We start from the raw sequence: 10,395 nt of genomic DNA on the forward strand, positions 1-10,395 counted from the left end.
ATCTAAATCCAACCAGTTCATCAAGATCCTTCTCAAAACTTAGATTTTCCAAGAATACTTTCCCTTCCGAAAGTACTCCTGAAGTTTTTGTATTCCCTTAACATTTAAATAGATAGTTTGTACCAGACTGCCCTGCCCTTGCCTTATAAGCCTTTTTACAGAAGACGTGTTCCCCCACCCCTGCTTAAAAGCCTCAAACATGGCATTTAGAATAAAAGCTTCTGTAGAGCAAGGCAGCCCTTTCTAAACTTTTAGCATTTATTTTTCTCCAGTTCCAACTATCCAAGTCTTATTTCTCTCTCCCTAGGTTGGAGAGTCCTCAAGAACAGAAACTGGTTGTTTCAATCCTTTTTTGTCTTTTTTCCTCCCTGAAGCCTTTACTGTGTGGCAGTGACAAGTTTTGGAACCATAACATGCTTCGGAAATGTTAGGGAAGAGAGGTTATCGTTTAACAAATCTCTCTGAATCCAGTGTCTACAGAATGAAGAAGCATCAGGAATAACCTTGGCCTCACTTCCAGCCCTTGACACGTCTTCCCCACTTTCTTGTGCCTCCACCAGCCACTCACCATTGAGCACACCTGCCATCACTGCAGACCCAACCTCTGCCTTCCCCGTGGCCAAAGAGTCTGTTTTCTAACACAGAACACCCACACACCCTGAAGGTGGCTAAACTCTGTTTTCAAAATTTCTCAGCAGTTTGACATGAGAAGTAGGAGCGGGTGACCAAAATAAATTTTTCAGTTAAGTGTGAGATAAGTCCTAATGATCACATATGTATCAATGACACATCTTTTCAAACAAAAGAAGAATAACACACTTTATGAGGACAAACATCATGATCTTTCATCAAGAGAGCCTTTCTAAAACTCCCTGCCTTTGAAGCGCTTATATTTAAATCTCAGTCAATCTAATGACCGATGTGTTTCGGGAGTGGTAAGTTGGAGTTTTGGGGGCTATTTTTTCTGCCTCTGCAGTTATTTAAAAAACTGCCGAGGTCAGAGCATCCCCACTTTTTGCAGCACATCCGGCCCCCTGGCTCCCTAGTGTCACAAGCAGAAAAGAACAAGAAAGTTCAGGAATGGACTGCATCTTCAGAGCTCATGAACAGTAGAGATGCAGAAGCCCCCACGGTCCTGACAGTGGCAACTCCCCGCCCCCTCCTGAGCCCCCTCCTAATGTTCCCTTGCTTCTTTTCTCCAGGGTTCCCCTCTGACATGAGCAGTGGAAACAGCTCACATTGTAGCCTCAACTTAGTGACATCTGCGACTCCCTCTTGCCTGCTGGTTTCAGTTATTTTGACTGTCCAAACATGTGCTGTCAACCACTGTCCCTTGAGACTTCAGCATCGTGCAGGACCATTTCGCCTGGGCTGAGTGTTCTTAAACAGGCAACTTGTCCTTCCTCATTTCTCAAGGACTCCAGAAAATCATTTTAAAAACTCTGTGCCTTTTGTTGTTCCTTTTGTCACCGTTTCTTTCCCTTGTTGTAGGTGAGAAGCGCCACTGCTTTGATGTCAGCTATAATCCTAGCTACATGTACGAGAAGGAGAGCGAGATGATCCAGACCCGAATGATGGACCAGGCCATCAATAATGCCATCAGCTATCTCGGGGCCGAAGCCCTGCGCCCCTTGGTCCAGACACCACCTGCTCCCACTTCAGAAATGGTCCCGGTTATCAGCAGCATGTACCCCATAGCCCTCACCCGCGCCGAGATGCCAAATGGTGCCCCCCAGGAGCTGGAAAAGAAGAACATCCACCTGTCAGAGAAGAGCCTGCCTTCTGAAAGAGGTCTGTCCCCCACCAACAGTGGCCACGACTCCACAGACACTGACAGCAACCATGAGGAACGCCAGAATCACATCTACCAGCAAAATCCCATGGTCCCTCCTCGGGCCCGCAATGGGATGCCACTTCTGAAGGAGGGCCCCCGCTCTTATGAACTCCTCAAGCCCCCACCCATCTGCCCAAGAGACTCCATCAAAGTGATCAACAAAGAAGGGGAGGTGACAGATGTGTACCGGTGTGACCACTGCCGAGTCCTCTTCCTGGATTACGTGATGTTCACTATTCACATGGGTTGCCACGGCTTTCGTGACCCTTTCGAGTGTAACATGTGTGGATATCGAAGCCACGATCGTTACGAGTTTTCGTCTCATATAGCCAGAGGGGAACACAGAGCCATGCTGAAGTGAACACCCAGGCCCAGAGGTGGTTGTCACCTGACCATTCCACATCATTTTAAAACTGATAATGCCGCTCACCTAACAGATCACTCTCAAACTCAGCTCCAAACCCCTTTCCATGCCATTTTAGTGTTCAAAGGATCACGTTCACGTAGGCAGCAGAGAAATGCTGTCCCCATTCAGAAATCATTTGCAGATATATCATGTTACTACTTTTGTGAAACCTGTGTTTTCCCATGAGGGAAATTTAAAAGCCAATGAATTTTACATTTAAAAGCCAATGAAATATTTGGTCATAATCTTTTGTAGCAATAGACAGGCATTCTTTGGAGTCTATTGCCAATCAGAAGAGTCTCCTGGTTGTGCTGTTTGAAACATTGTTTTCTAAATACATTGGCCATATGTGGAAAAGCTTCATAGTCCTATGCTCCAGTCCACAGAGAAGAACTGTTGATCAGCTAACCTTGCTGGGAAACCTTGCCCATCTGTACTTCACACAAGTTTGAAGGGTTAGAATATGATCTCACCACCCCAAATTAGAGTCTAACAGTAAGGAAAAGAACGGCCATAAAATAAGTTACCAAAAACCAAAGTCCCTACTCTCCAAGCATCAGATCCACTTCTTATCACACAAGCGAAAAACCCCAATTATCCAATGATACTTCTGCTTCTACTTTTTATCCTCCTCCCATCTACCATTAAAGCTGCTTTGGGTTAAACCATGCACAGAAGAAACTCTGTATCAGAAGAACCAGTGGTTTAAACATAGACTGTCATTGAAACTCCAGGAGGTTGTCTGCTTGGATGATGGCATCCTTTTCCTGCGATGGAGATTGGCAGGCGTGGTTCTGAGGGGGAAGTGATTCAGCAGCATCACCAGGGATGGAGGGAGGGAGGAACAACCCACCCGGAAGTTTTTCATTTCTTTCGTGGAGTATTGGTGTACAAACCCAAAGCAAACTTGCCAATGATTTTTGACAAAAAAAAAAACCCCAAAGAATCCAAAATGTATGACTTAGTCTCCCCCACCCCACAGGAAGGAATCAAGGCTACACACCATGATCAGAGCTGAGCTTCAGAATGGGTGAGGAGAGAGCACCTCTGCTGGCAGGTTCTCCTCCATCAGGCAGGTTGGGGGTTCCACTTCCCCACACATACATTTTAAATGAAGCTGTTGTATTCCACAGTTCCCTGAAAATTTGCTCTTGGTTCTGCAGATGTGTTGGACATCTTTCTCATTAATTATGGGAGACATGCTGTCAAGGAAAAGTGCTGTGATAATTGTAAAATTAGCACTGGAATAGGGGTCACACAATCTGTTAGCTGAATTCCATCTTTGCCACTAATTAGCGGAATGACTTTGGGCAAATCACTTAACTCTTAAAACTAAGTTTCCTCAACCATAGAATCAGGGGTTGGATTGGATTTTGATGTTCTCTGAAGGTCTTTTCCAGCTTTAAATTTATGTGATTGTGTAGTAACCACAATTTTTTTTTGAACCTCTTAATGTATGGGTATTAAGCAGAAGAGTATGTGTATATGAATATATGTTTCACATTTCTTTGGTGTGAAAATGGTAGTATTGTTAAGTTTTTCCTTTAACCACTGAGTTGTGAGTGTGAAGGGGAGGAACAAAAAACAGGAAGATATTTTGATCTTGCCCCCGAGTGTGCAGACAAACTGGCACCTGCAGCTGCTCACAGAGCCTTATTTTTTCTCTCCTTTGAAAGTGACTGTGTTAGGAAAAATAAATGCTGCTTCCAGGGCCACTTCATGGAGCCTATTTACAAATGAAGAGTCAGTTGTGTGAACATTTCTAGCAGAGGCAAGAATCCCCAATACCTGGTAGAATAGTGTTTTATGTATCTGCCTTGGTATTTCGAAAGGGTTTCTTTATGCATTAGGCTCAAACTCAGCGCGTCTGTGTGCTGCCAGTGATTTAAATGTTCCACCTCAGACTGCACAAATGGCTTATCCTTCTTTGTAGCATGGCGTCTGTCTCAGGAAAAAAAGATTTTGTGAAATTCCATGGCAACAGTCCCAACATGTTTGAGATTTCAGCTGGAAGACTAGATGGATTTCAGTGTGTGGGATTCTGAACATCACTGCGTTTCTGTAATCCTAGACTCCAAGCCACACCAGGTTGTTTACATCCATTGTGAAAGAGGAGCTGCTTGTTATATTTTTGAAATATCACACATCCTGTTGACTCTTTAGGGGACAAAAGGAAGAGAATTCGGAAGCAAGGATTAGCAGAAGAGAAAGCTAGGGAAAGCGAGTATTTCCACCAGATTAGTGGGAGAGTCTTTAGAGAAGACATCATCTTCTGCACCTTAAGATAGTGAAACTAAAGCCCTTCCCACCAAGATGGGGACTCTGTAGCTACGACCCTGGTTTTCTCTGTGACTAATGGATTTTCTGAATGATTTCCATCGTTCTGAGGTCAGTTTTATGAGTGAGGTGACCCCTCACACAGGCTGCACATTCAGTGTTGCATTCTGAGCTTCGGATTGGGACATGTCAAGTCCAGAGAAAATGTGTATGTGGAAACTCCACATTCTTAAATCTTGAAATTGAACAGGGTGGAATGTAGCAGTTGCCACAACACAGGTAAACACTTACTTCTGCAGGCACTCCTTATCCTACTTAACCCTCTCCCTTGCGTGGGGTGGGGAAGGAGGTGAAGAAGAACCTTAGCAACCTAGAGAGGAGGGCAGGGTAAGATTTACATCTGACCGTGCTTTACAGTGAGGTCTTCGGCAGCTTCTGACAGCACAGTTCCTTTCTCAGCCAGAGTCCCTGTGACCGTGAGCTGTGTAGGTTTTCTCTCTCCTTCACTTTCCCCAATCCTTTTATTAGCCAGGCCCCCACCACATACCCAGGAGGCCGAAATCTGAGGAACAACCAAACCTGTGAAAAATTCCCTTACTGCCAAGGTGGTAAGAGTGGAAAAGGAAGAGAGCTGTTCTCCAAACGTTCTGTATTGTTATTTGAAGTGTTGCCTGTGTTCCCTCCTTCAGTTCCCTGGTAGAAGTGTCTCCCCCATTACACTCCACACCACCACCAGGGAAAAATATTAATAAATCCACCAGTCTTTAGATTCCTTAATTCATTCTTCCAAGAAGTTATTAACCTTGACACAGATAAGCTAGCTAATGTTATGCTTTGTTATCCATTCTAAGCTGTTCCTGACTCAGCTTCCAACTTTATCAGTGACAAAATGTCTCACCTTTTAAAGGCAAGGCTTATTTAACATTTTGCAAGACCCAGAAGTAAAATGACCTCAGATTTCTTTTGCAAAGAGAGATGTTTAAAAACACAACATTTTATTCAGTTGAAACACTGTGTTAGTAACAAATCTAGCATCAGCATAATGCTTTTTCCAAGGAGCTTCTGTATAACTGTTTTATTCCCCTCCTCTGCTTTTTTCCCCCAGCTAAATGTGAGGTTTAGAATGTTTTTAGGGGAAAAAAGCAATACTTCTGATATATATCCCAGGACAGGCAGTACGACTGCAGTGTAAATGTTAAATGTTTAGTGTTTGAAGTCCTAACTTTAAAGTGTACCCCACTATGAGTAGGTACGTTGGTCTCTAGTGGAGATTTGGAAACTCTATAACACTCAAGATTTGAGTCCTTGGAGTGTCCAGGCTCTTTGACAAAGAGAATTAGAAGTTTGAGCTCAAGAAGAGAAAAGAAAGGGGAGTGGTGAAAAGTTTACCCTAGAAAACGGACTCAGGCTGTGCAGAAGATAAGAGATATGCAGTGATCCTTCTCATCTTTTAAAGAATTAGGAGCTATTTTTGTGCTCAGACAGAAAGTACAGTTCAGAGTCTCTCTATAGGCAGAATTCAGAAAAACAGAATGATTGGGGATTTAAGTGCCTGTGAAAAGGACAATTTTGACCTAGAACCAAAAGCTAAACCTGGGCCATCCCAGGGAAAGGACTCATCTCTAAGCCTAACCGACTGAAAAGGTCTGAGAATGATCAGTGAACCCAGGGTCGGAGACTGTGGACTTGGAAGAGCCTAGAAGAGAGGTCTAGACTTTCGACTTGGGTAGCTCCTAGCACAAGACTGTACCTTTGTTGACCCAAGCTGTATATAGCCTGTCCCACGCCGTGTCATCAACATGAGAAACAGGTCTTTGCACTTTGAAGAAGCTGAATGCAAGTTTCCTCTGAATATTACAATAGTGAACTGTCATATGCTCATATTGAATTGTTATTTGAAACTGGAATGTTAATGTTTTGATTTTTAAAAATGTAAGGACATAACAATATCTACCTCCCAAGGATGTTGTGAGGTTTTATGTAATTTTGTCTATTAGGTAACATTACTTTGTTTTTTGGGGGGATGGGGGTGAATTATGTTGGGTGGCTGTAGATTTTCCACATATTTCTGTATCTGGATTTAAAGACATGGAAAATATTCAAAAATCATACTAAGACCATGATAGAAATTCACTTGCCAATAGAGGCAACTGATCCCAAACACACAGTTTGCTTCATGTTGTTTTAATGCCTAAGAGTAAAGAATATGCTGAACCTTAGAACCAATGGGTATGAACCACACGGTACAGAAACTTCATGACTTTGCAGTCAGATAAGTAGACTAGCTTTGCTCCCTCACCATCTTATGAGCCCTCCACCATTAATTCTCCCAGTGATTTCGTTCCCTCAAGTGGTCCTCACCATCCATCTCTCCATCAATCCCACTCTGGAAAGCCCAAGAGCAGTCCCATGATGTCACCCATCTTCTCCCAAGCCCAAGTCATGCATCTGTGGGGCCTACTTCATTTTCTGTGTGTGGGGGCAGCTTTGCTTCTTCCTCTCCTAAGAAGACTGAGAATAGACCTTTTGACATGTTAGGAAAATGGGGCAGCCTTAAAAATGACTGATCCCATTGCCAGTGACTCATTTACACAAGGACTTTTCCAGGTTAGCAGACAAGGCCCTTTTCAGTGGGCCTGCTTCTGTGGGTTCACAGAAACCAAATTACTGTGGGTTGCAAAGAATTAGCAGGTCATTTGAAAAGCAGACATCCCTTTACCCAGACTGTGGTTTTGCATGCTCAAGTTCTCAGTCTGTAAGCTTTGGTGAGGGATCATTTTGGCTACTGGAAAAACCGTAGCTTATTTTTAATTTCTGGCTGCCAAAGCCACCACACGTGTGGTCTGTGGATGACCCTTGTCTGCAGAATGACAGGGTGGGGGAGGGGCAGAGAAGGGACCGTGGTTTGGGGCTCAGGGTGGCCTTCCCACCAGGAGTGAGGGAGGGAGACCTTGCCGAGTGGTTTTGACACAGCCTGTGCTCATAGCACTCTCGGCTGGTTTCTCAGAAATGCCCTCCCTGCCCATCAGTGACCTTCCCTCATGACCTGGAGTCCAACCCCTTGGAGCACTATAGCGCCCTACTCCTCTGTAAAGACTGTACAGGTTCAGCTTCTGAAATGTAGCAATGCGCACCTTGCCAGAACCCTAATGAGTGCATTCCCGCATCGAAAACAACCCTGCTGATAGTTTTCAAAGTTTATTATGTTTGATTTTTACATTGAAAAATGAAATAAAAAATACTGGTGTGTTTGAAATTAGTCATTGCGCATGCCTGTCATTTGTCATCGCTGTTGTCGGAAAATGGAATTTCTTCTGCCCCCTAGGAATATTTTCTTAATTTAGCCCCTCTGGCTCTTTCTTAAAGTTCAGATACTTAGATAAGCAGAATTATCATTGAACTAAAACATCTTGCCTAATGTCTTGCTGAACCTGCCGTTGGTATCCTGCTGCTGGCCCCGTGTCCCCATGGTGGGACTCTGGGTCCACTGGCCCTTAGTTCACTAAGGGGACCTGAGGAGGTCAGGGGCCTGGACATGGCAAACACGACACACTGGGCATGGTGTCTTCCAGTTCCAAGACACCACCCCGCCCTCCCTTCCCAGCAGGGATCCTTCCTAAAGGATAGGCAACTCCTGATTTTTCCATCTCTGGGGTCTCAGAAACATCCACGCTGGGAAACTCAACCTGCAGTTGAACTCAGCCACCACATTGAGATGCAGTCTGTAGAAACTTGGACGCCCAAGCTGGGTGCCGGTGGGGTAACTCCTAGGAGAATGGTGCCGGTATCGTGTGGCTCTCTTCCTGTCTTGATATCCTCTATTCTCTCTCAGAAAAGGTCACAAAAGAGTCTGAGAGCTGGCCTGGCCTTCTGCTCAGCTTCACCCAGAGCACCTTTTCCTTCCTCTGGGGAAGAGGTGGGAGGAAGACACTGCTGAAGTTCAGGACTAGCTAAGGTGGGGCCAGGTTGGTGGCAGCTTTCATGGCTCTGTGTTCAGCACTGTTTCCCTTCCTTCAGCACCACCAGACCGTCCTGAGGCTCTCCAGCTGGTTTTCCAGTCTCAACACTAAGGTCAGGGAGGGAAGAACGGCTCTGCAGCCTGCCCATGTTTGTCCATGGGGTCGCTAAGAGTCGGACACGACTGAGTGACTTCACTTTCACTTTTCCCTTTCATGCACTGGAGAGGGAAATGGCAACCCACTCCAGTATTCTTGCCTGGAGAATCCCGGGGACGGCAGAGCCTGGTGGGCTGCTGTCTATGGGGTTGCACAGAGTCGGACCCGACTGAAGCGACTTAGAAGCAGCAGCAGGTTTGGGAGCATTGAATACATTAAAAAATGGCGGCTTGGTAGCCTTGGAGAGGATGGTCTGTGGCCTTCCCCATCCTCACTCCCTTCCCAAAGCCAAAGCAGCTCAGAGAGAAAAGTGGGAGGAGAGGGAGGCAGGGAGACTCCCTGTTGGCTGAGGAGCCAGCTTGGCAGCTGACTGGTGCTGGGGTTGGGGCTGAATGGACTTTCTTCCAGCCTGAGGATAGCTTCCTTTACTAATTCTCAGGAGCTGAGTGGATGCTTTAGAGGCGGAGGGGTGGGCCTGGCCTTGGAGTTCACCCCACACCTGCACCCTCCCCCTCCCCCATCTCTCCACACAACCAGGCCATTCACCCTGGCTGCTGGCTGCTGCGGTGCAAACCTCCACCTGCAGGCAACTGCCACCCCAGGGCAGGCAGAGGGCCAAGGACCTAGCTTCCTGGCCTCCCTTCCTTCCCCTGGAATCCAGAGTCTGAGGAAGAGTTGGGGGCGAAGGGTGAGAGTCCTGGGAAGGCCAGGACGGCTGAGGGCTGGCAGAGGAGCTCCTGCGGCAGGACACACAAGGTCAGGCTGCAGAGCATTCCCAGTCAGACAGTTGTTTGCATAAAAGCCAAAAGCCACTGCACCTGGGGTAGGGAGGCCCTCTGGGGAGGTACTCCCTGGCTTGGGGGAGAGGGGGGAAGGAAGGTGTCATGGAAAGTCCCTGAAGGACACGGGGTGTTGAATTTGCTGCGGTTTTGTTTTTAACTCTGTCTTGACCTGTGAAGTAGGCAGCTGCCTCCCTTCCCCCCAAATAACAGACCTTCCCCCAGAATAACCGAATATACCTAAGGAAAGAGCCTGCAGTGGAAAGAATGGGGTTAGAGGGCCTGTGGGTGATGTCAAGCGTCCCCCTTCCCCAGGACTGAGGGGGCAGGGAGCCCCAGAGCAGCCTTTTCCCATCACCTCGCCTTTCCCCTCAACCCCCCCAGCGCCCCCCCAGCGCCCGCACCCCCACCCCCAGGCCCAGAAGGGCTGCCTAGTCAAATAAACCACAGCCCTGGGGGCGGCTGGTGGATGGCAACTAGGGAGGGCAGATGCCGCCTTCTCCCCTAGGCTCATCCTTCCAGGGGTTCCATCCCCATGCCACCCTCACTGGAATCACATCCTCAGCACCTCCACCTCCCTCTCCTCAGAAACTGTGTGTGTGCGCCTGTGATGGGGTAAAGCAGGAGAAAGCAGGCCGAGTCACTAAATCCAGCAGAGCCCTGAAGTCTCCAAAAAACAAACGCGGGCCTCACTGACTCCAGCTGAGTGTCTGGACTCCTGGGTTCCAACCTCAGCCTTGACGCTCTCTGGGTCACCCTGGGTACTTTTCTTTCTCTCTCTGAGCCTAGATTCCACCCCCACCCTACCCCGCCCCGGAGTCAGGGGTTTCCGAAGTTCTTTCCAACAGACTCAGCCTGGCCTCAACCCCACTGCTCTAGCCAGGGCTTTCCCATTGTCCAGAAACAAGAATAGGAGAGAAAGAGGGTTTTGTCCGCTCTTGTCTCCCCCAAACTCAGGCACTGGGAGGGAGGTGGGGCGCTGGA

The 10,395-nt window shown here is 47.1% G+C and overlaps 1 protein-coding gene across 9 annotated transcripts in view; it reads left to right on the forward strand.

The window, feature by feature from the left end:
* Window positions 1–7,776, forward strand: part of IKZF3 (IKAROS family zinc finger 3) — a 90,660-nt gene extending 82,884 nt beyond the window's left edge. For 8 of the 9 annotated variants that reach the window (XM_081582187.1, XM_081582189.1, XM_081582191.1 and 5 more), the window contains one exon: window positions 1,492–7,776. In XM_081582187.1, coding sequence (XP_081438313.1) covers window positions 1,492–2,195 — 704 coding nt within the window. In that variant the 3' untranslated portion in view covers window positions 2,196–7,776. The remainder of the gene's footprint in view (window positions 1–1,491) is intronic. The other variant, XM_081582195.1, reaches the window with a different exon arrangement.
* The last annotated feature ends 2,619 nt before the right edge of the window (window positions 7,777–10,395 follow it).

Source organism: Giraffa tippelskirchi, chromosome 3 (assembly GCF_054371585.1).
Source record: "Giraffa tippelskirchi isolate mGirTip1 chromosome 3, T2T-mGirTip1v1.2.pri, whole genome shotgun sequence".
Taxonomy (NCBI): Eukaryota; Metazoa; Chordata; class Mammalia; order Artiodactyla; family Giraffidae; genus Giraffa; species Giraffa tippelskirchi.